The sequence below is a fragment of the Pelodiscus sinensis genome, chromosome 1, assembly GCF_052426305.1.
Source record: "Pelodiscus sinensis isolate ZL-2025 chromosome 1, ASM5242630v1, whole genome shotgun sequence".
Taxonomy (NCBI): Eukaryota; Metazoa; Chordata; order Testudines; family Trionychidae; genus Pelodiscus; species Pelodiscus sinensis.
The window spans coordinates 216923273-216949283 of record NC_143052.1 but is presented as its reverse complement, the minus strand read 5'-3'; the positions used below and the strand labels follow the sequence as shown (position 1 = coordinate 216949283).

At 43.9% G+C, this 26011-nt stretch overlaps 1 protein-coding gene across 5 annotated transcripts in view; it reads right to left on the bottom strand.

Annotated features, from left to right (window-relative positions):
- The window catches only part of ASB9 (ankyrin repeat and SOCS box containing 9), a 38443-nt gene extending 24840 nt beyond the window's left edge, over positions 1-13603 (bottom strand). For 3 of the 5 annotated variants that reach the window (XM_025184497.3, XM_006122818.5, XM_014573462.4), the window contains exons 1-4: positions 13206-13603; positions 4776-4855; positions 3628-3735; positions 497-647 (exon numbers count right to left, since the gene is read on the bottom strand). In XM_025184497.3, coding sequence (XP_025040282.3) covers positions 497-647; positions 3628-3735; positions 4776-4855; positions 13206-13299 — 433 coding nt within the window. In that variant the 5' untranslated portion in view covers positions 13300-13603. The remainder of the gene's footprint in view (positions 1-496; positions 648-3627; positions 3736-4775; positions 4856-13205) is intronic. The other 2 variants (XM_006122817.5, XM_014573463.4) reach the window with 2 other exon arrangements.
- Positions 13604-26011: the final 12408 nt, after the last annotated feature.

Sequence of the window (26011 nt, the reverse complement as noted above, 5' to 3'; positions counted from 1 at the left end):
TGGTAGGTAGAGGCCAGAGCTGTGCTGTTGGTGGGACATTTTCCTCTTTGATGAACACCGCCATTTTGGGGATCAAAGTACCAGATAAAGAAATACCTGCACCCTTCCCTCCACACCAAATGAGAACAGTTATGCTGTGGGAAGACAACCCTCTCCTCCCACAGCAGTACTGGTTGGTGTGATGGCTTGGGAGCTAGATTGTATGGTGGAGGAAGTTAAGAGAGATCACAGCACACATATCCAGGACCACAGGAGCTTATTAGGAACTCCCGGGGAGAGTGTCACCAATGAAGACAGGATATCAGGAACTGAGATACCAGTACTGAGAACAAATATTATGGTTTTGTCAATGATATATTTTACATGGATTCAGTATACATGGATGTATTTTACATGAATTCGGTATACTGACTGATCTTTCTTATATCTAGCTAGCTTCAGCTGAAAGCTTTTGGTAACAGGAAAAGGAATTCTAATTCTTGACTGAATCACCTACCTCGTTTAGCAGCTTCATGGATAGGAGAAGCCAAGTCAGATGCTGCATGTGGACTGGCTCCATGCTGCAATAATAGATTCAAACAGCCCACGTTGCCACTGACACAGGCATTGAACAAAGGAGTGTGCCAATCAATAGTAACTCCATTTACCTGAAGGGAAAACAACAAGCAAGTTGTTTCTTTAAAAACAGTAGAGGTCTGGGAATATTTTGACAAGGGCTGGTTGAATATTTTCATCAAAACTGTTTTTCTTCTATGAAAAATTAAGTATTCAATTAAAATATTTTGTTAAGTGGTTACCTTTTGTTAAAAATATCAACTTTTCATTGGAAAAAACCTACCCTGTCAAAACTGAAAAACTATTTGAGTCTGAAATACCACTATGCTGCTCAAAGGAGCTGTCTTTGATTATCATGCCTGTATGGGCCAGATTCTCCAACTGGACCACATCTCCCATAATGTACCATGGCTCAGGGCTTCCAGAATATAGCATGGTTGCTTAACAACAGGGGTTATCATAGTGCATTATGGGAGATGTAGTCCAAACAGAGAGCACAGCCGATTGAGGAAAATGTTAGCAGGAAGCACTTAACTTAGAACTCCCAGGATGCAATATTGAGGTGACGTGTGAATTAACATTTTTTGGTTTTCTATCCAAAATATTCAGTTTTCAATTTGTCACTGAAATGTCAATACTTCCTGCTGGGAAAATAATTTAAAAAAATATTTTATATTAGCTCAGATTTTACCATTTGCTTGACTACCAGAAATTACATGAGATTTGCACTCATCACCATTCTGGGCACTTATACATTGTCTCTATTCCTCTCCATTTTATGTGCTTCTTGCGGGGGATTTTTAGGTGCTTCTCCTGCATACTTACACCCATACTGCATTTTTGCATGTGATTTATCCCACTCACATCAGCAGAACTAATTACATTTCTAAAGTTAAGCATGCACATATGTTTTTGCAGGATTATAAACTCTTTGGGAGAGGGACAATGTCTTCTTATTTGTTTGCTAAGTGCCTAAAACATGCTGAATGTTACAACCAAGATTGGACTAAAGGAGCTCAATACAGTAAACTTCCGATAATCCGGCACCTTTGGGACCCAGGGGGTGCCGGATTATCAGATATGCCGGACTATCGGAAGGGGGGGGCTATGAGGGGTCTGGGGTGGGGGGGTGCCACCCCAGACCCCTCATAGCCCCCCCTTCCGATAGTCCGGCTCTCCCCAGGCATCCCTGATTCAGCCACTGCTGAAACTGACCAGCAGCGGCTGAATCGGAGACACCTCGGGCAGAGCAGCTGGAGTGCTGTCGGGTTGGTCAGGGTAACGCCGACCCTTGGTGCGGTGAGACCAACCAGGAAGCACCCCAGCTGCTCTTGGGGATGCCTGGGGCAGAGCAGCTGGGGTGCTGCTGGGTTGGTCCCACAGCGCCGCTCCTTGGCGCTACTGGATCAACCCAGCAGCACCCCAGCTGCTCTGCCTCAGGCGTCCCCAAGTCAGACGTTGCTGATACTGATCAGCAGCTGACTCCAGGAAGCCCGAAGCAGAGCTGCTCTGCCCCGGGCTTCCTGGAGTCAGCTCTTGGTCAATTTCAGCAGCGGCTGACTTGGGGACGCCTGGGGCAGAGCAGCTGGGGTGCTGCTGGGTTGGTCCCGCACCGCCGCTCCTCGGCACTACTGGATCAACCCGGCAGCACCCTAGCTGCTCTGCCCCAGGCGTCCCCAAGTCAGCCGCTGCTGAAATTGACCAAGAGCTGACTCCAGGAAGCCTGAGGCAGAGCAGCTCTGCCTCGGGCTTCCTAGAATTAGCCGCTGGTCAATTTCAGCAGTGGCTGAATCAGGACGCCTGGGGTGCTGCCGGGTTGGTCCCGCAGGCCCCAGGGGCAGCGCTAGGGGACCTACCCGGCAGCGCCCCAGCTGCTCTGCCTCCGGCTTCTCCGATTCAGCCGCTGGTCAGTTTTAGCAGCGGCTGAATAGGGGAAGCTGGGGGCAGAGCAGCTCCAATGGTCTGGCTGCAGAGCACTTCCGGGTTCCTGATGGTGCCAGACCATCAGGAGTGCCGGACCGTCAGATGCCGGACCAATGGAGTTTTACTGTATATAGGCTATGGGGTAATACTATCACTATGCATAAGTGCCTGCATGAGGAACAAATATTTGATAATGGGCTTGTCAGCCTACCAGGGAAGGGTATAACATGATCCAATGCCTGGAAGTTGAAGCTAGACAAATCCAGTCTGGAAATAAGGTGTAAAGTTTTAAAAGTCAGGGTAATTTTCCATTGGGGAAATTTATCCAGGATTACGGTGGATTCTCCACCAGTGGCAGTTTTTGAAGCAATATTGGATATTTTTTTCTAGAAGATGTGCTCTAGGAATTTGTTCAGGGATATTCTATGACGTGTTACACAGATTAGATGATCAGAGTAGTCCCTTCTGGCCTTAAAATACATGAAACTATGCCACCAAAATATAAATAATAATAATAAAAATGGCAGGGGCTGCCTATGTTTGTAACATTTTTGTTATTTTATTAAAAAATATTTTGTGTAAAAATGTGGCAATGTGCTTAGAGTAAAATTAGACACAGTGTGCAAGTACAATGTGGAATTTTATATTTAATTTATAATACAAGTAGACATGATAAAATGTAAAATCTCACTGTGCTTTTTTAAATGGTTACCCATTATTTTGGTCCAGTCAAAATAATTAAATGAAAGACCCTAAAAGATCCAGAGTCTTACTTATATTCCTGCAAAGATGTAAAGGGGCCTTATTTAAACCCACAAAAATCTCCTTTACACCACCAGAATAGTGTAAGTAGGCTTTCATTTATATTAGAATTTGTTTCAGAAAAGATTAGCAGGGTTTATTCTTTTCACACAACTTACAATGTCAGGAACTTGAAATAGGCTTTTAAAAAAATACAACTGGTCTTTTTATTGTTCAACTCATTGTGATACATTTCTTCAGATCACACATTCCTTCTACATAACACACTGTAGACATCTCAACATGCAATCCTGTGGTTTTCTTCTCATCGTTCATTAAACTAGTTATTATCCTAAAGGGAAAACTGAGTTTCATAGATAGGCTCCCAAATATCTGTGTTCTACTTACTTGAGCCCCGTGTTTTAATAGGACACTGGCACATGCAGAATGGCCCCCTAAGCAGGCTTCATGGAGAGGAGACACATGATCTGCTGTAATAAGGTTAACACTGCTTCCCTTGTGAAATAACAGAAATTATTATTGAATGCAAAAACAGTAATTCTTACCACTTATATAGTGCTCTACATATTTTACATGTCTTAGAATGATCTTGGCTCCCAGTCATTTACATCACCTAGGTCTACACTATAGCCTTTCTTCGGAAAAAGCAATGAAAATTGCTCTCTGCAATTTGCGTAGCTTTTTCTGATTGCTTTTCCGGAAGAGGCTTTTCCACCATTTGGCCCATTCTAGACAGGGCCAAATGGTGGAAAAGTCTCCTCTTTCAGAGGAGCTCTTATTCCTCGTAGAATGAGATATACAGGGCTCCCCGAAAGAGCATGTTTGCTCTTCCGCAAAAAAAAAAAAGCAGAAGAGCAAACGTGTTTCCTGGATGTGGTGGAATTTTTCCGGGTTACCTCCAGTATCCTGGGAAAATCCCACAGTCTAGACATACTTCCCACTATGCCATATGACCTTTTTCCTTCAGGATTTAGAATTGTGACTTTTCAAAATAAGTGACCTTTTGACTTTTGCAAATATTATATATGCAATATTATCAAGACATTCTGGAATCTTATCAAGTTGTTTTCCAGACAACTCCATGATTTCAGGACCAAGTTTTGATGGAAAAGCAAGCCTTGCATTAGAAATGTTTTATTTAGCTCTACTGCAAATCTTTCAGTTATGAAATTCTCATGAGATTTGCAAGGTCAAACACAGGGCATTTCCAGCCAAAGTCTTGACAGGAGATAAGGATACAGCTCATGTAGACCCTACTCTTGCAAACACTAACACATATGCTTAACTTGAAGTATATAAGTAATCCCATGGACTTCAGTGAGGCTACTTGTGCAAGAATTGATCATATACATAATTTCTTGAAGAGTCCAGACTTTCATTTATATGGCTTTGCATAGATAATAAGTTGGCTATAATAAAACCATCTATCATAAGTGGAGTTCACTGTACTAACCTCAGATCTCTTACAAAATAAAATACACCCTCTATTCAACAACAGGATCAATGAGCATTCATATCCCCCAATAAAATGATACCTGATTAATGAGTTTCTTCAGAGCAAGAAGATGCCCATGGATAGAGGCATCATTTAAGGGAGACCAATCTGAAACAAAATCTGCAAATAGAGACAGACAAGAGAAGAGTCAAGAATTTCAAGAACTATATCATTGACTTACTTTATCTAAACTTCTGCTTCCTTCACATGAGGTTCTTAAGTATTCTCCAGTTTCTACTCATTTAAACATTGCATGGGCAAGCAGAAGCTGAAGGAATGCTTCCATTACAAGTAGCTGGAATGGGAGAGAAACCCTTTGTGTATCTATGTAAATACAGGGAAAAAATTAATATAACAAATAGTCTAGTAGCACTTGAAAGACTAACAAAGCATGTAGATGGCATCATGAGCTTTCATGGGCGCAGCCCACTTCTTCAGATGACCGGAGTGTTGGAAGTCCAAGACTAAATAGGGAAGGAGGGAGGGGGGAGAAGGAAAAAAATTGAAGGGGAGGAAGAAAAAAAGACAGTGAGTAGATAAGCTTCAGAGGGATAGTTGAGTGAGTCTGTAATAGGAACAACTTAAAAAACAATTAGTCTAGTAGCATCTCAAAGAGTCTTGATGCTCACTTACTTTTTTAATCTTTCCTCTTCTTTCAAAAGGATTCCCTCTTCCCTGTCCACAAACACCTTTTTGCAAAAGAGCTCTTTTGAAAAAAGCCTTCTTCCTCATAGAAAGAGGATTACCAATGCTGGAAAAACCACTCCGTTCTTTTGATTTTCTTACAGACGAATATGATTGCAGTGTGGACATAAGTGAAGTTTTCCCTACAAAACTCTGTAGTGTAGACATACCCTCAGAGGTGCCCAGGGGTGATGTGTGAATTTCCCAGGTTACTGGGTGGGGACTCAAACAGTTCTGTGTTGGATGGATGGAGAGAAACCCCTAAATATTGAACCTGGCGCTGGCTACTGGTGGCTCCACCTGGCAGAAGATTTACATTTGTGCTGCTGCTGCATTTAGTTCTGGTTAGGATGTTTTATTACCTGAACTACCAGCCTTAACTCATTTGGAGGGAGTAAGAAAACAAGATACATTTTATGAGGAATTAAATTGTGTTTTAAACAAATACCAGTAAACTAATTCCCCAATGAAGGACACAAGAATAATTTATACAGCACAGCCTTGTTCTTACTTAGCCTGCCACTTGCTCTGATTTTTTTGTAATGCCTTTGGGGTTTTTTTAAGCTCAGCATGCTTTGCCAATTATTATAAATGAAGCTATTTTGAAAAAATTGCAGCTGCTAAATTATTTACTAATAGCCAGAAATGGGTTAGAATTAACAACAATCAATTGTGGTTGGTGCCAAAATATCCAGGAGTAATTGTGTTACCCACTGATGTTGTACCTCAAGTTTTGGTGGTCAGAATTCTTGTAATGACAGTAGGAATTAAATATCCACTGTGTGCTCTGTACCATTAAAACCACAAAATTAGATACAAAATGTACAGGGAAGACCTGGAGGAAGACACTTTTCTAGCATGTTGTTTGCTTATTTGTACCATTTAATGAACAGATCAAAGGGCTTTGGATTAGTCTTGATGAAATTCCTGAGGAAAGTAAGTTTTAATTTCAAGAAGGTTGGCTCTCCCAAAAAGCCAAAGCTATGTGATTTCTTACTGCTTTACTCCCTTGAAACAACATTAAACCACCATAACATTGGCCCATTGAATTTTATCCTGTCTCAGCCACTTTAAAAACAAACAAAGACCATAGCCTCAGTCTTTCAAAGGGCTCTGCCAATGCTGACTAAAATGCCTTGGTTGGGAGTTCGTTTGTGTTTTCTACTCCCCCTGGATTCCTTTGCATGATTTCAGACCTAAAGCAAAACACTGTAATGCAAACAACTTTTAGCAACAATCCTGGGAACCAGCTTACTGCAGTTGTTGGTGTCAGGAGTGAAATTTCATCCAAGGGCATAAGGAGATATCCCTACTACTGTAAGAACTACTCTGAGGTCACTCATGTCCACATGCAGGAAACAGATCTTTGGCTTTAAAATCTTGTCTAAAAAAGTCTGCATACAGTTAAACAGATGGAAATCAATTTATCTACCTTTGAAAGTTGAAGTCCTAAGTCAAGCTAAGATTTGAACTACCAGTTCCAGAAAATCTAGGCATTTAAAAATTGATATGCCTCACAGCATTTCCAAAGTAGTACATGGTCTGTAAAAACACTGACATTGGAAGGTTTTAATGGAAAACTGTTACCCAGAAATTTGTCAGCATGGATGGCCGTGATAGGATCTGAAAGAGTCTTTTATATTGGGGAAATTGTTATGGTTAAAATATGATAAAAAAAAAACTTGCCAGTTATTGTAAGAGAAAGAAAGAAATTGATTTGGTATTTGTCAGGCAAAAGGACAATTCGATACATTTCATAAGGCTTTCCAGTCAATTCTGGAGTTGGTAGATTTACACAAATATGTAGGCACTTGTACAAATACTGAAATATCGGCAAAAGGATCAATATCCTTAACACAAAAGGCTTTGTGGCATGAGCCATCTGACAGTACTATTCAGTCAATACCACAAAAAGAACATTTAACCATGAACAGTCTCTAATGAGGAATCTAATGCCCACTCTATGCACGACGACATGCATTCCATCACCAAGGTGAGGGATGAACACATGCCACAGTACTGGCTCTCTAGCTGGTGCCAGGCCACCTTCCTTTGTTCCCAGTGAGCCCAGTGCTCTTCCCGGTCAGCCCAATGCTCCTCCCGGTTAGCCTGGTGCTTCTCTGGTTAAGCAGCCCACTCTTAGTGCTTTTCCTTGAGTTCCCAGATGAGAGATTGCAGGCAGGCCATCTGCTTCCTTAGGAAGTCCTCATGAGTGTGTTTCCTCCTGCAAATCCCACAGAGTTAGGTAGATGACTTGGAAGGTAGGGGGTGCACCGAGCCAGCAGCTGGCCCAGCTGTGAAGAAAAATGACAAGGGCAGTCATCCCAGTAGACACTGTGTATGAACTCTAGCCCTAATCTCTGAGCTGACACTGAAGGTCTCAGTTCAGACAATGGTGATGAGCTTCGAGCAAGGCCATATGTTGCCTAGACAGCAGGCACTTTTCGAAAGGAGCATAAACATCCCAGGGGAGCATTGCTACACCCACAGCCAGGGGACAAGCAAGCATGGAAAGGTGACAGCCAGGCCAGGAGCCTACAGGCAGGAGAGGGAGATGGGACAACTCAGCTTACTACTGAGTCCGACACACACCAGGTCCAGCACTGGTGACTTCTCACAGAGAGAGAACATCTATCCCTGCCCGCTGGAGGGGGGAGTGCGGAGGAAGGTGTGTGTCAGTGACAGACACCACTTGCTAGACAGAGTGCTGATGGGGTCCCCTCCTCTTCCTCCCCCTAGCAGGTTCCCATGCATGAGATTGGTCTCCTCCACATCATTGTGTTTGATTGGGAGCAGATGCTGCCTGAGTGTGGGCATGACTTTGTGATATGTGCAGCGCTGCTGTGTCTTTGACCTCACACTCCTTAGTGGTGGCTTGTTGTGGGAAGGTGTCCCACCACGGAGGCCGGAGTAAGACAGGCCTCTCCAGGAACTTTGTGTGAAGGAGCGAGGGGTTCCTGTGTGAAAATGTCATGGAGCTAAAGGCTCTGGACTAGTGATCCAATTGCACTCAAGTGCACAGGCGGTCGTGTGACCCCCTCCCCCCAGGCTGAGTAGGCCAAGAGAGGAGCACACAGCCCCCCACAGTCTGCTGCCTGCCCCTTTGTGTAGCTATGGAAAGTTATAGAATTCACCTGCAGTGCCTTCCCTGGGATCATCCAAAATGTGGGAGACATCCTGGGAATTGAGTACTGGCTCTAGAGTAAGGAGCAGGTCCTGGCTGGTGGGCATGGCTGCCTGGCTGGCCTCCTCCTCCACCTTGGCATCATCGCCTGCCACTCTAACCTCCTAGAAGCTGACACCGGGCATGTCCTGGCCAGACTCCACAACAACGATGGGGGAGGTGACCGACTCCTCCCTCCCAGGATGGCATCCAGCTGGTCGTACTAGCAGCAGCTGTATGGTGCTTTCCTGGAGCATCCGTTCTGCTTCCTGGCCTTGCAGTAGGCCTGCTGGAGCTCTTTGATTTTCATCCAGCACTGGTTCTGTGTCCAGATGTGCCCTTTCTTGGCCAGGCTGGTGGCAATCTGGCCATAGATGTCAGCATTCCACTTTGTGGTGCGATAATTCTGAAGGTTGGTCTCTTCCCCTCAGAATGAGGTCCAGGATCTCCGCACCAGTCCAGGCCTGAGCTCTCCTGTGTCCCTGGCCAGTGGCAGCTGAGGGAGCAGCAGGAGTGCTGGCAGCCATGGGAGGGTCTGCTGGGGCATTAAAAGTCACTCATGGCTGCCTTGCTGGCTGCTGTCTCAAATGGGGATTCCCAAGCTGGCCTTGTGCAAGAAGCCCTTCTCCTGCTGCCAGGAGTTTTATGCTCTGCAGGAGGAGGGGAGCAGTGGATATGCCTGGTGATCAGAAGTGTACCTGTGAGAGGCCTCTGGAGGCCAATTATTTTGAATTAGCAGCACCAGACCAGCCACACTAACGCTATTTTGAAATAACAATTTCAAAATTAGCGTTATTCCCTGAGGAAATCAGGAGTACAGATTTCGAAATAACTAGCCCATTATTATTTTGAAATCATGGTCTTGGTAGTGTGGATGCTCTGCTTATAAATTTGACCTAAGGAGGGATTATTTCAAAATAACTCCCTGATGTAGACCAGGGCTTCGCTCTAATGGACCAAGAGAGGAAACAAATATGTTTGAGAGTTATGGATCTAACACGTAAAATACTATGCTAGTAGTCACTACCTTTAAGCCAGTTAGCTATCTCCACTGATTTAGGTAGCTGGGAACCCCTTCCTCCCCCCCCCCCCCCCCCCCCGATTACTCCTCTTTTCTTTCCAATTATAACTACTGAAAGATATTTCATAGACACAAGACATAGACAAGAGATTGAAAGAAGTTTGGACATGAAGGCTATGTCTAGACTACAAGCCTCCTTCAAAAGAGGCTTTTTTGAAAGTATCCTTCAAAAAAGCCTCCTTCGAAAAAGAGTATCTAGACAACTAGATTTTTTGAAAAAGTGGCTGGCTTTTTCGAAAGAGAGTCTAGACACTCTCTCTCTCTCAAAAAAAGCCCTGTTTTCATGCAATAGCAGCTTTTTTTGAAAGATGACTTTTGAAAAAAGGCGTCACTCCTTGTAGAATGAGGTTTACTGCCGTCAACAAAACCGCCGCGTTCTTTCGATTTACTGTCGACAGAATATGGCGGTAGTTTAGATGCAGGTACAGTTTTTTTCGAAAAAGGCCACTTTTTTCGAAAAAACCTTGTAGTCTAGACACACCCATACTAGTGTAATGTTTGTGATGTAGAAAGTTCTATGGAAGGTAAATCATGCAGAGTAATCTTTTAGGGATGGTGCTACTGGCATTGGTTAATTTTGCTTTTGTTCTGTCTAAAATAATAAGTTTTTTAAAGGTACAAAAATTAGGCAAATTTTAATGCATTTCACACTTTCCCACACTGAAAGCCTCTGGAAAGTTTATCAACTGACAACAGTAGCACACATCTGACAACAGTATTCCAATCTGCAAGGCTTATTATATTATTCAAATAAAGTAAATTGAAAGGAATTTGGTGTGTGTAGTCAAGCCTCTGTAACTTCGGTGGGATAAGAATTCAACAGTATTTGTTCTAAAGGAATTGTCATCCTGGGGCTAAGAAAGATGGAGCAATTCTAATGGCACCTTGATTGTTATCCCAAGTGAAGAGTTCAGAGCAGGTTTAGGCCAGAATGAAATACCTTTACTGGTACCTGCTACAGCATGTTGAAAGACAGGTCTGGACTAACTTCTGAAGGTGGAATGAAGCCTTTATAAGAAGGGTTATCATCACAGATGGACAAACTAGTAGGCCAGTGATTTCATAGAGCCCAACATTTCTTTTATCTCCTATGGTGTCTCAGAAGAAGGCACAATGAAACCAGCACTGTAGAGGAAAGAAAGACTGGGAAGCAGACAATGATCACTAATTCAAAGGGGCAGAAAAACTCACCCCTCTCTTTGAAAAATAAAATAAAATTTCAAAAAAGATTACTCAGATCTGTAAAATGTAGAGGAGTCAAAGGGCCAAGTGGGAGGCATGGCCTGCCTTAAATGCATCCTTACTGGTAGTAGTCAGTGCATGGAGTACAGACCTTCATGAAGTAAGTCTTTTTGTGTAACCTATTTTGTGGTATTTCTTTAGAAAATTAGATTTAAAAAAAATGTTAGTTTTGTAGCATTTCACTTCTTTTCGCAAGCAAGGTGGCAAAGTTCCATCGGCTGCACTGAAACTACAGCAACATACTGTGTCCCTAAAGATCTATCCCCAGAGGGATAGAGCAACAGTGAGCCCACGCCATATTATATTGTTTGGTGAAGGCTATTGTGCTATTCATAACTACCAGTATATGGATTTTGCTTTAAAAGCAATTTGAGTAGAATATTGTTTATTAAATCACATTCATCCATGAACAATGTGGGGTAGTTTTACAGACTGAAAAATGGGATCATCTAAAGAAATAAGTTGTTACAGTAATGTGGATAGCTGCCTCTGCTTCTTTGCGGTACATGTTCAGGTGTACTGATAGGGAAAATGTAGGACTAGGTTATGTTCTACTTGCCCTGTTTTCTACTCAGTACTGTAGATGTAGTAGCAGCTGTGCAGTAAATTATTAATATTTTGTGGATTTGCAACATAGACCCTAATTATTGAGTAAAACACAGCCGATAGCCAATGCTAACCAACCACTGAGTTTTTTTAATTCCAGATGTTGGCTTCAATCAATATTTAAACTCCATTCTGCACATGAATAGTAATTGCAAGGGAGGTGAGCCTGCTTACGCCAGTGGCGAATTCGGAGAAGCAAACATATTTTTAAAAATTCCCTCACCAGAACTGCCTAGTGTGCTTGTAACATTTTGAAATCTACCCAAGAACTTTAACCATAGGCACTGACCAAAATAAAATAGTAGGTGCTTAGCACTTACTGACTACTGGCCCCACCCCCAGCCCCTGCTCCTGCCCTGGCCCCCCAGCACCTCCTATCCACGGTGTGCCCTGCTGGTCAGCAGGAGGCAGGTCTGGGGCTTGAACACTCTCAGGCAAATCAGAAAGTTGGTGCCTCTGCCTTTAGTCCATAGATATTATAAATAGGAACTGAAATCTTCTGTAGTAGTCTAAAGCTGAGATATTCAAAGGGACCTAAAAGTTAGGAGTCAAACTCCCACTGACTTTCAGTGTGAGTTGGGTGTCTAATTTCTTAAGTTCATTGAAAAAAATCCTGTCCACATACTATTTTGAATCCTTAAATTAGTGGCACCAATCTTTGCCTCACTATAGGCTTTTTTATGTTACCATAGTGCCTGTGAGCCTAGTCATGTACCTGGTTCTCATTGTGCAAGCTCTGTACAAACACAGCCTTTCCTCCTTCCTTCCAAATGCTGGAAACCTGTCGGCCATTTAGTAAGAATCCACTTCAAATCCAGACTCATTCTGGATAGTTATCACTGTTCTGCCCTCCTCCCTCACAAAAAAAAAACCCCAAAACCCAAATCAACCTAGAGAGCAAGACACCAAGGTCACTTCTGCGCTGCAGCTGGCCTTGTAGTTCTCATATCCTAACTGCACCAGTCTTTTTTCTTTATGTAACAAAGGAAAAATCTCCAGAGTTCTCATGAAGAAAAGAAGAATATTGCAATGTTACAGCATGTTATCTTCATTTTTCCTCCCCCAGCACACTGGCCATAAACTGAAAGCTTAGACTCCCCAAGGACATGGACTGAAGTGAAACACCACTAACCAAGCTGTATGTGAAAAGAGATTGTCTTGTGACACTGCATCAGATTGTTCACATGCTTGGGAGCAAACTGAGCTTCTTACTCAAAGGGGTGAGCAAAAAGGGGGCAAATTGGATGCAGAACTGCTCCTCGGTGACAGAAAGGGGTTCGCACCCTGGCCTGCTGGGACTAAGCCACAAATGTGGCAATGTCACCAGCAAAGATTTTTGTAGCGTATCTTTCGAAACAAAAGAGGAACTTGTTCCGCTGAGCAAGCAGTGAGCATTCAGCTGGCAATAATGCAAACCAAACATGCCCACAGTGCAATTTCTTTTGCAGTTATGTCCAGGTCAGATTGTAATGCTTATTTTTCTTTACACAGATTCCTAATATCTGTGAAGTGTTTAAAAATAAATTTTGGTTTTACTGCCATGTACCCCGATGTCTACCTAAGAACTGCATGTAAACAAGCCTTCAGGGAGAATATGCCTCCAGAGCTCTGAATAGATATCATCCATAGCCCTTCCATGACCACCAGAAGGCTCTCGGGAAGACCATTTGGATAGATACAGTTGTATTACTTACCGCTCATCAGTGCATTTGACTGAGAAGTTGCAAGTGACTGTCCTTCCACTCCCTGGGATATACTGGCATTTTCCTTTGCTCCAGCACCATCCATTGCACACTGGGCAGTCAAATTTCTGTTATTTCACTTCACAGTTGCTCCTGAGAGTTCAAATTCCATCCTCCCTGATGAAAATCTTAGTTATGCAAGTAATCTATTAAGCAAACACCGTGTGTGTGAGACAAGCCGACTTCTCAGCAGACTGGAACTTGGTGCCGGCAGCAGTTTCAAATAACTTGAGTACCTGTGTACACTGCCGATTTAATGAAACGCCTCCTCATTCACTTGGTGTACAGAGATCAGACAGGCTACACTGTACAAAGTGAGGGATGTGGCTGATGTCATATCCTTTCAAAAGCCACGTCCAATCAGCAAGTCTGCCTTCTGTTTTTATCAGGAAGGAACTTCTCAGTTTTTGCCAACAAACCAAGAGAGAGCCAGCTCAACTAGTTGAGCAAATTCTGCTTTTAGGGATTTGTAAAAGTATCTCAGGAAGATAACTGTGCTCAATGCTTTGCTTTCAAGAGAAGGATCAAATTAGGTTGTTTTGAGACAACACCTTTTTCCTGTATCTAGTGTGCCTCCAGTTTTCAAACACTGACATTATCTGAAAAGCTCATGACTGCATGCAAAGAATGGAATACTGAATTCCTTTTACACAGCAGCAGTCACTACATGCCATGATAATATTGAAACCACATGTTCCCAAAGCTGTGCTTTCCCATGGAAGTGCTTCATTGTCTCTAAGGCATGAAAAGCATAGTATTATGTGGCCTTATTTCCCTACATCCATTTCAATCAACTTCACTGAGTCATCATAGTTGCACCACCTCTATATATCAGAGGTGGGGAACCTTTTTGGGGGGGGTCGGGGGCTGCTGAACCACAGAAATATCAGTCCGGGGCCACACGCAAGTGAGAGGCAAAGTGAGAAGCCCCTGACTGAGAAGGAAAAAGACACTCCTCACATCCCTCTCACACACCAGAGCCAAAAGGGGACCAGGCTAGTAGATTTTGTGTGCTCCAGCCCTGTGGGTGGGTGGCAGAGGGCTGGATCTGCTTTTTCACTAGAAACAAAAATAATTAACCTACAGACAAGTAAACAGGGTGAGATTTTCCAAAAGGCTTCCAGCCTAGGATTCTGTGTAGCATGGCAGTGAAGACAAGCCCTATCATCCACCTGGCACCTGCTCTTCACCACCAAATCAGAATATAAACAAAGATGAATTCCCACAAACACAAGCCTTTATCATCTCCTTCCATCCCCCAAAACCTGAGTAAAGAATTTGCTCTTACAACATGCCCTAAGGTCAGGGCTATTTTGGACTGTAGGTGAGGGGTTAAGAAGCAAGACGGTTCCAAAGCTGAGGAAGGTGGTGTAACATGGCCACTACTCTAGCCCATGCACTGGAAAAACAACTTCCCCTGCATGAAGTACTAATCACTAGCCCCAGCTTTCCCCTGGCTGTCCACAGCATGGGGGAGGGAGGCTAGGGCAGCGCACTGCTCCTGCATTCTGCTGTCCAGCTGGAGCACACTTACTTGGGGGACCATGGGGGAGTGCTTTCGCACCATTCGCACCTCCCCCCCTCCCGCATATGGGCCTGACTAGAATCACACAGCTGCCTTTCCCATGAAGCCTGCTTCTCTCCCTCGTTCTGGTGCCTCATACATAGGGCAGCACTGATATCTCTGCAGTGCACAGGGAGTGATGCTATTTCCCAGCACAACCATTCTGTCAGGCAGCGCTTTGGGGGAACCGAAGACCTTTGGCTCAAGCCATTGGTTAATTTTGAATAATCTGTGGCATCATTCTACCAAAGACAGACGATGCCATTTTCAAACAAGCAAAGAATCCTCACTCCTCCACGTTGCTAAAGGGCAATGTCTAACAATTAACTAATTATTAATCATATTTGTTGCTAGTACACAAATGTACACTGACCATTTGTCCCAAATTTTCCGGGATAGTCCCGAATTGAAATATTCTGTCTCGGTACCCCATCAAGTAGTGAAATGTCCCGGAAATCTCTGCCGGATATTTCATTATTTGATGGGGACACCAGCTTGCAGGGAAGAAACAACTGAGAAATGGCTCTGTGCACTGCCATTGCTCCTTGCATGGCACGGCACAGCACAACAGCAGCCTCCTCCCCACCAGCAGAGCACATAGGTGGCTCCATTGGAGCTTTGCCGGTGGGTATAATTATGTAAATAACGGTAAGTTTCCATTAGCAACCGACGATCCACGGAAAGGTTTACATTAAGCTAGGTGGTTCATGGGCCAAAAAGTTTGAGAACCCCTGAAATAGAGGCATCCCCAGCCTCTTCCACTGAGTTAATGCAATGCAAGTTGGGTTAATGCAATTGCAGCATAGTTGCATGGAAGGGGTCCTATGAGGTCCAAACCCATTCCTATTGGTAGAGGATGGTGGGTGGAGTTCTTAGAGGGGTCACACAACACCCTTTACTGCAGGTCATGTGTCCATCTTGACCCAGGAGTACTACCTCCAGGTGTGGGACTTATGGCAGGCAGGCGTGGCTAATGGAGAATAGGGGGCATTGCTATTGGGAGTCGAGGCATGGCTAATAGGGATCAGAGGGCATTGCTAATGTGAGTCAGGGGGCACAGCTAATGTGTCCTTAATTTTGATTGAGAAAATATGGTCACCATTCCTTAATGCCATCAAAGGATGGGACTCCATATTGCTAGACACTGTACAAACACAGATACAAGCACAAATTATGTTCTTTTTATGTGGTTTGTACTGAATATCTTAACATATACCAAGAAGCAGGAATGCAGTTTTGCAGCCCTTACTCACTTCAGTAGTTCAAAAATATCACAGAGCCCTAAAAGTTTTCTTGTTTCTTGCTGCTGCTGGGTCCCTGGATCCCCTAACACAGATTCTAATCATATCCTGTGAGTGTTTTCTATCCCACATCCTCAGCCTGCATGGTGTCTCAGCATTATCTCTTTTCAGTACCCGATGTTTGCAAACTGCAAGCATTCCCCTCTAAAAGATGGCTTTGTTTGCATAAGTCTCACTTCACAGCAATTTTCTCTATCAAGTACATTAGCAAAGCTGATACAGAAAATTATGTACAAACATAAGAGGTTTAGTTTTACAGCATTAAATACTGTAGCCTGAGTTTGGAAGTTGAGGGACCGTGGATAGAAAAATTAAACAAACAATTTAGATTAATTAAGATTATACAACTAAAGGCAAACAAAAACGTTTCTTTGCTGGTACACTGCCTGTTTCCTTTTTCTTCACTCTTGACATCCTCTCACTCCAACAGCTATGAGTGAGCAGCAAATTGGAGAGTAGATTACCAAAGGTCACCACAGTAAAGTGTGTGCCTATCATCTGGGCAGTATTAAAGCAGTATTGGGGACTAGGGGCAATCCGTGGTGGTTATATTTGATGAATAATACAGAGCTGAGACCAGCTGAAGGAAAAGAAACCACAACTGCAGAACTAACTGGGTTTTTTTTTCCCCTCCAAGAGGTAACATAAGACTAATATAAATCAAGGGTTAGGCAATACAGTAGCATTCACACAAAGGATATATCTATAATGTAACTGGGTAGACATACCCACACTGTCTCTATCTGCCATGTGACACTCTACCCCCATATTTTTAAGGAAATATGGTTTTGAATATGAATATAAACATGAACATAACTATGAATATACATATGAGAATATTCAAGTAATCCCCTGAATGTGTATATTTTATTTGTGTGCCTGTATCTTTCTCGATTATGAAGTTAGAAAAATGGACTGTACATTTGTTTATTAAACGAGGTCTTCTAGGCTGTGGCTACACTGAACCCCTCTGTTGGCAGAGGGATGCAAATAAAACACTTTGAAAGTGCAAATTAAGTGGGGATTTAAATATCCCATGCTTCGTTTGCATAATTCTGTCTTGGCGCTGTTTCAATCAAGCACCATTTCAAAACTGAAACCATGGTTTAACCACAGTTCTGCCAACAGCGGGGTGATTTTTCGACAGATCCTGTACTCCTAGCTTTTTGGTGCTTAAGGAACTTAATGGCCTTGTGCTCAAGGCAATGAATAGTTTTGTTTTTCCTAGAAGCCTGGATTGTGGTTGGTCCTACAAAGACATCTGACCATGTCACCTAGTGCTGGAATCCATCTTCAATTTTGTACTTTCCCAGTCAGGGGAGACATGAATAAAGAGTTCCTGCCCTGGGACAATTCTATTTGAGGGATGGGAAGCAAAGTATGATTGTCTTCAGCTGCCTTCACAGGCTGCTCCCCATCACAAGAAGAGACCTGAATGAGAATGGGAGGAGAAAGAAGCAGCTGGGTTTAGGTGAGAAAAAAGATCAGCTCTGACCTGAAACATTTTACATGAAATAAGGACTGGGGTGAGAAATTATGATTTGTAACAATTTCTCTTAGTATAGTAGATTTAACTGGCATGTTTTGTTGATTTTAGGTTAGCATGGGCGCATAGCATCATAGGTGATCAATCAGCCCTGCCCAGTCAGTCAATCAGCAGGTGTGATTAATCACTTGTGAAGTTGTGCTGCCCTGCAGCTTAGAGGAAACACTGGTTTGGGTCCTATTTGATGCTGTGCTCCTGGATGCTGTCAAATCCCTGTAACTGAGCCCTCTTCAGAGCTGAGCTGCTCTCAGTGTCTGTGTCACTCTGTTGGGGGAGGGCTGTTGCCCCATGTGACAGGGCGCTTGCCCTGCACTGGCCCTTTAAGGTCAAACCCCAGCCCGGAGCAAGGGTTGAGAGTAAGGCCCCAGCTGAGGCAGGCCTCATTAATTAGGGCCCAGCTGGGGCCTATAAAAGGAAGGATGCCTGGAGGGAGAAGGAAGTCAAACTGCTGCTCTGGGAGGAGAGCAGGGAGGGCCTAGTTGCTAGAGGAGCAGGAGGATCCCCGGAGTGAAAGCAGCGCTGGGGAAGCAAGGCAGGGCAAGGAGAGTTCGGGTCCAGTACGCTCCACGGCTGCCAGGCCTGAAACACGGCCTGTGGAGTAACAACTTCTCACAGAAGGGGGCCCAGAGACTGGTGTGGGCGCTGCCAGAGGGCAGTGTCCTGAAAAGGATGCCGTGACCAGGAGAAAGAGGGGAGACACCACCTGGAGGAAGGCACCCAGCAAAGGCGTGAAAGAGCTAATTCCCAGGACAGCTGGCTGGTGATGCTGCGGTGCTGAGTCGCCCCCCTCACACTCCAACTCTGCCTTTGCTGGCAAAACCAGAGCAGAACAGGGTGGTGGGACACCCCGAGAGCATGTAGGTGGGCTGAGTGATATGGTCAGCCCATCAAACGACAGGCTCAAGGGGATCTCTTAGCCTATACTGACATGGCTGAAAATGGTAATGTAACTCTCTCAGCCTGGATTTCAGCTGTGTGAGTAGGTACCAGTAGGTACTTGTGATGACATCCCCACCATCACTTCCAAATTACTATTTTTGGCTGTACTAAACAGGAGTGTTTCCCTGAGTGGTAGTCACACCTTGGACTGAAGTGTAGACATACTCAGGGTCTCTTGTCAGATGCAGAGTATAGGAGGAAAACTCCTGCTAGTTTAATGTACTTGTTGCAGTGTCTTTTTAATGGAAAAATTTCAAATGCTACCACCTGGGCAACATGCATAAATATAAACCCAGAAGTCAGGTCAAACTCTTCACAACTTTATAGCCAACCTAGAAAAAGAGCGAATACACATGCAAACCAGAGTTTTTAATAATTGCAGTGCTATTTTTCATTTATATAGCACCCTTTATCCTGCAGGGTCCTAAAGTTTTATAGCAGCTTGGCTATCTACAGAAATCACCTTCGCCACCTCCCAAAAAGAACGATCCGTATATCAACACGACAGCTGTTCAAAAGAGCAGAGCAAAGTTGAAGCAAGTAGGTAGTGAATAATAATTCATTCAATGATTTTTCGCTCTTTTCTGTTCACAGATTGCCTGCAAGCTAATCCCAATGATTTTCTTCAAATGTATTAATTATTCCAAACTAATCAATGATTTTTTTCACTGATTATTTACTCTCTTTTTTGCTATTCAATAAGTGAAATCTGAGCTCTGGCTGCTAGTTGGTCTTGGTCATAGAAGACACCCAGAACCTCAGTTATGAACACCTTGGCAAGAGAAGCTGTTCAGCACTCCAAAACGTTCATAACTCTGAACAAAATGTTTTGGCTGTTCTTGCAAAAGTTTACAACTGAGGAGTCACTTAATACAGCTTTGAAACTTTACTATGCAGAATTAAAATGCTGCTTTTCCTTTGTTTTGTTTTACATTTAACACACTGCTCTTTTGGGGGAGATTATGGGGGTGGTTGTCTCTCCTGCCACCTGATTGTGGACTTCCAGTTCCAACTGAGGCATGTGGCAGTCTGGATAGTTTGTAACAATGGTGTTCATAACTTTAAAGGGGGTGGGAGAGAGGGCAAAGAGGGCAACTGCCCCAGGGCTCAGTAATACAAAACATGCTGGTGCTCCCAACTGCTGCTACTGCAGTAGTGGCAGTGGCTGGAGCCCTGGGCCTTTTAAATCATGCAACATGCTCCAAGAAGCACTGAGGGCTTCCTGGGGAAGACACAGTGCTCTCCGAGTAGCGCTGAGGTCTGCATAGCCCCAGCCTTGCCCCTTCCGTCTGAGGTCCTGCCCCTTCCAGGGGCATGGAGCAGGCTACCTCTGCCTTGCCCAGGGGCCTAGTGAGGCTATTGGGCCCACTGTCGGAGGTTCTCTATAGTTGTATTTCTGTTTCCTGGTTGGATGTGCATAACACTAATTATCAGGTTTCAGGTGCAAATGTTTGCAGCAAGAGAATTAAAAAATCACATTTGATTAATATTTCAAGCATGAAAGACAAATATGACTAGCACAGGTGTATATATATGGTCACAAGGAGTGGTGCAAACATGGCTGAAATTCATAGTTCAGGCTGAATGAATATTCATCTCAATAGATTTGTATCATTCACCCATTCTAATGCCCAGCAACACTCTGAAAGTCTCCAAATGGTAGGGAGGAAGAACTTCAAATGAAGGGAAAATTTAAACAAGCAGAATGCTGTTGCCCAACTTAGAATTTGGCCAGAACACAAGGACCATCGCTCCTGTACAAACTATGTCATGGAATCTTTAATAACTACATGCACTCAGTATGATGGTTTTGAACCAGTCCTTCCAATTGCTAGGATACTGCTCCAACACTGACACAGAAGCAAAAACTGTCATATACAGAAATCACCAATGCCACCTTCCTTCAGAGCGTGCATTTTTCTCCAATGGGTCTCATCAAAACTCGGAACACTCAGCCCCTTCTTAAGATGTTTGGAATCTTGTCAGATCTCATGGGGAAAAAAGCTTTGTGCTCTAGTAGTCCTTAGCCACCAAAAAAATTTCTTTTCCAGAGCTGGTGGTGGTGGTTTTATAAAAAAAGACCACCCTATGCTGGCTGTTCTTCTGAAGCAACAGCAACACCTCCTCCCTCCCCCCGTCCCTCTCCTCCACTCTCACAGAACTTCCCTCTGTAAACATCCTCTCTTCCTATGAGAAATTAGCCTTTCTGTGCTCTAACTGGAGGTGTGAACAAAAGTCTGTTTCCGGTTACTGTTTGCCTTACAAAGGCTTGTTGCATTCAAGGAAGGAGAGTCTCACAATTTATACCAACAAACAGAGCTAATGTCATTTAGTTAGAACCAAATCAAATCCCTACTGTAGTAAAGTCACTAGGAAGCACCCTTTGAGTTCAAAGGACCTAGATCTATGCCTTAAAGCGTGTTGCTGTTTTGCCAGTCAGCAAGATGCGGGTAGCATCAGCATGAGATCTTCACACAGGATTGCACACTAAATGTTGCAGCAATTTTTCATGGCAATTGTGCAATTGCTGTGCATCCCCTCTATATAAGTAGGTTGTAAAACTTTGCATTGGTGCCAAATCATTCTCAATTTATTAAAATGGCTGGCCTCACTGGAGTCCTTAGTTTTCAGTCTACACAGGGTCCTCATGACTAAGATGCAGGAAAAAATTGCCTCTCGGGATTGGAAAGACATCCAGTTTTTTAAAACTAAACAAAACAAAGAAACTGTTACACTAAAGACGCTCACAGCAAGAAGTTCTGTAATTATTTTGATTAGTGTCTGCTACAGAGAATAATCCCATGTCACAGCCTCTCCTGAAACACAGTCAGATGTGATCATCTGTATTCATGAGCTGATAAACACCACTACAATAAAATAAACTTTTTGTTTGATATGAAGAATGTTTGTAATTTGCTGAATTTTAGGTTTTGAAGCTTCTTCAGGTTCATCCACCAACCTGACAGTTTCCGTCTCTACCTCAAACTCCACTTCTTTTGTCCTATGAACTCACCTGACTGTTAGAATAGGTCGACACTGCGATGGACATCCTGATTGAGTGGAACTTGAAGCAGCAGACCCTCATTTTGTTATGGCTTGAGTACCTAACCTCATTTGTAACCTAGGTTAGGAATTGCTGAATTGTCTGTGCCAATCCTGAGGGAATGAGAGACATTTCCTGAAGAGTATACTAAGGAGTATACAGGCATTTAATGAGAGGGACACTCTTGGGCAAGTAGCACCTAAACCCACGTTTGCCTATAAGAAACCTGTCTGTCAAAGCAGGAAAATGATGGGATTGAGGGGAAGGAAAGTGTTTGTGGGAAATTGACATAAGGTGATGCAAGACTGCCTGTTCTACTGATTTACAGCTGAAGGTCCAAGGCCAAGAGCAGAGTCAGCTGAAGCAAAGACAATTCTGTTTCTTGGGCACTCTCTTATTGATACCCAGGAGAGCAGGGCAGAATGGGAACAGTAGTCTACTCTGACACATAACTGTAGTCCTAGCTTCTGGCAAGGCATGATGGGAAATAGGGCATATATTACTTACACATGCTTTACCAAAAAGGTAGGAAAGACCTAGCAGAAGCTGTAGTGTATTGTGATACTCTCTCTTTAAAGTTGCTCAAGTGCAATAACCGGAGCCCTACCATTGTGTCTCTGACACATGAGATAGACTGTAAAAGGTGCGCCACCATACACAGTGCTGCCAACTGATTGACAGATCGCATGCCCATCTGAATTCAGTCCTGCCCTGCAGCATCCCAACCCCAGGGGCTTCCAGTCCTTCACTCCTGCACAAGGGTAGCGAGGACTGTAACTTCATTTGTATGAAGCAAGAAAGAGATTCTGCATCAATATCAGAGTGGAATTGCCTGCCTTGTCTAAATGTACTCCAGTTATTCACCTGCTAGGTGTAATTCCTTTGGGACCAAACTGATATATTACTTGCTGGGATTTTTTATAGAAAACTTTCCTGTGAATGACTTGCCATACTCTTGACACAAATTATGATTGACAAATGTCAGACTTTGGCAGGGTACAGTTGTCTGAGACCTCATAAGTGTATTGTCAGCTCTGAATCTACAGTAATGTTACGAATGGCAATAACTAATCAAAATGATCTTCTTCCTAATGAGGAGCCGGTCTGGGTATTGGGGGTTGATTATTCTGTGACAGGTATTCACTGATGAAAGGCACAAAGCTTTGGAGACAAACTTAAAACAATGTGTCTTTATATACATCTCAGGCTGCAGAGAGCAGGAAACTGTTAGAAACTGTTAAAAGCAGGTATCACACTGCAGGATGAGGAGATACAAATAGAAAGCAAAGAAATATGCCTGCTGGGCCAGTGGCTTGAAAATATTCCATCTTGCACGGAGTAAGACTGAGAGATTGTGAAAATGTACAGTAGCTCCTCTGATTTTTATAGTGTTTTAGGGTGATCTTTACTCAGAAGCAACTGATTCATGAAGATCAGTCTGAATAGTAGGTACATTGTATTACAATTAAATTGGAATGTCCCAAACATAGCAACTGATTATTCCATTTTCATTAAAGTATTGGATGTTTTCATCACCACATCTTCTCTGTCTGTTCTAAAAGTCCTGAGCTCAACCAATATTCCAGTATTCACAATCTGCTGGAAGCAGTTCCCATCCCATCCCGTCCCGGCCCTTCCCTCATGCACAATACCAAAAGGCTCCTGCTTGCCTCATTCTTGCATGAATCCTGACAGATATGTGGAGGGGGCTGGTTGCAGCACCAGGTACCAGGAGAAGCGGATCTATCCCAGGGGCCTTGCACCAGGCATGGAGAGGGAAGAGCACTGAGCCGAGGTTGGGTCAGGCTGGTCAGTCACCCCCATCCGGGTGTGAGAAAGGAGTATGGCAACATGTGTGTGTGTCACCACTCAATGTGCAAAGCTTAAAAATAAGAAGGTAATTAAAAAGACTCCAGCTACATAATATTTCTTTTACCAGGGGCTCGGTCAACTTGATGCTAATTTGAAAGTTTGTACTGCATAGTTCTGATTGATTGTCATTCAACTCTCTTGAACATAAGTAATTTTACCAGTTGTCCAATACTCAGTATAGGAAAATATGTTCATCCTAAATATGATTTCTTTCCCTTCCACCACCAAGTTTGTTTTAGGAGTTTCTACAATTGTCAAGAAGCTTAAGGATAAAGGTATTTTTCCAGAAATAAAAATAAAGCCAGACAAACAGTTCTTTGTGAAATATACTCTATTAGCTATTACATATCTACTGAAGATCATTTTAAAAAATTCACAATGAAGAGTAACTGTTTTGTGCAAAGAAAAAAAACTATTTTCTAAACAAAATACACAAAGACATCATAAACTGTTAGCCGGATAGAAAGAACCATGTAATAATGAACAGTTGAATAATAAATTAATTTTACTTGAACAGGAAGACTAATTAGCCCAAGAAGGGCATACTGATCATTGTGTATGAAGCCAACATGCAGTGTATATTGCTATATATACACAAATGGAATTTCTACCCTGGAAATATCTTACAGCCTGTTAATTATACAGAGTTCAGCAGTATACCACTTTTTCCCTTTTAAACAAAAATGTATACAAGGAGTTTTACTTATTGATCCAGGAAAAGGCCATGTTCACTACTGACAAGCCATTCAGAAAGCAGGAATTTGTATCTGTGATTTGAGGAGCTTGGAGGTATGCAAGTTTTTCCTCGAGTATTCACTTATAGCCCACTAGGGTACACTTATTTTTGTTCATCTTGCAGAAAAACAAACAGTAGAAATTGGCTGATTTACCACATAACTACTTTTCATAGGCGGGGACAAGGTGGGCGAGGTATTATCTTTTATTTGGACCAATTTCAGCTGAAGATAAGCTCTGTATATAAGCACAACAGCTTGTCTCTCCCACCAACAGAAGTTAGTCTAATAAAAGATATGGTGTTTGTTCCCTACCAAAAAATTATCATATCATTATATGGATAATGAAGAACTTCCACGATTCCACCTCATGCTTTAAAGCATAAGGCAAATACAAACTGCCTGTGATTACAAAAGAAACTAGCCCTAGGGGCATGAAATTACATAATTACCCACTAATTTGTTGCACTTTTCCCTGAACCACCTGATGTTTGCTGCTGTTGGAAAAAAAGAATATCAGACTAGATGGACCACTAGATATTCCAGCACAGCAATTCCTTTGTCCTCATGAAAGATGATTCACCCAAACAGCAGATTTGGGTAGATGATGTAAGGGATATAGTGGGGGGAGGGAGGGAGGAATTAAAAGACCACATACTGCAATGTCCTAAGCCAGAGGTGGGGAATAATTTTTGATGGGGGGTGTGACGGGGCAAACGGCCCCACACTGAAGGGCTGGGAGCAGCCCAGGCCCAGCTGACGGAAAGAGCCCCGCCCCTCCAGCCCTGCTCGGCATGCTCCCAGCAGAGCCAGCATATAAAGGCAGGAGAGGAGGCAGCTGGAGAGTAGAAGGGCCCAGGCCACAACCCCAGTGTTCCAGCAGCAGCTGAGGCCAGAGCGAGGGCCCGCATCAGCCTCCGAGAGTGCAGCCAGCAGCCAACCTCACCTGAGGGACCAGACCACCTACACTGCCAGCCCTGGCCCCGGTAAGGACAGACGCCGAGGCGGACAGACTATGGGGGTGCCAGGGTGTAGGAAGCAGCCCAGAGCAAGGGGTTGCTATCACAGCTCGGCCGGATGCCCCACTGAGCAGGCAGGAGCAAGAGTCCCTGCCTACAGGGCCCTGGGCTGGGACCCGGTGGAGAGAGAGGGCCCGGGTCCCCCCAGTACTCCTTTCCGCACCTGGGCAATCACCCCCAGCCAGGAGAGGCCTTTCCCGGAGGTAGGCCGCAAATACTGTATATGCCCTGATAGAGGGCCTGGACTTTTATGTGGGGACTGCTGGGGTTGTAGTCACTCTGATAGAGCAGGCGACGGGACCGTAAGGGGGGGTGCACCCCATGCTAGGGGTATACCATGTGACGGGGGGCCACTCCAAGAATTTGGTAAGATCAAGAGCTGCACTCTTCCATGTTATTAATGGAGAAGGTACATGGTCTGGGATGGAGGTTGGGTGTAGAAGGGTTAAGGAATTAGGGTGCAGAAGGGGGTGTCAGATCTGGGAGGGAGTTTGGGTAAAGGAGGGGGTTGTGACCTGCAGCAGGAGACTGGGGTGAAGTAGGGAATGCAGGATTCGGAAAGGAGTATGGGTGCAGGAGAGCATTATGACCTGGATGAAGGGTGTAAGAGCGGGTGCAGGGTCTGGAAAGGGTTGTGACTTGGAAGAGGAGAGTAGGAGGGGCCAGCAGCCATGCCCAGCAGGTTCCTCACTAAGGTGAGGGCCACGTGTGCTGCTCTGAATGCTACGAGCCTATGGAGA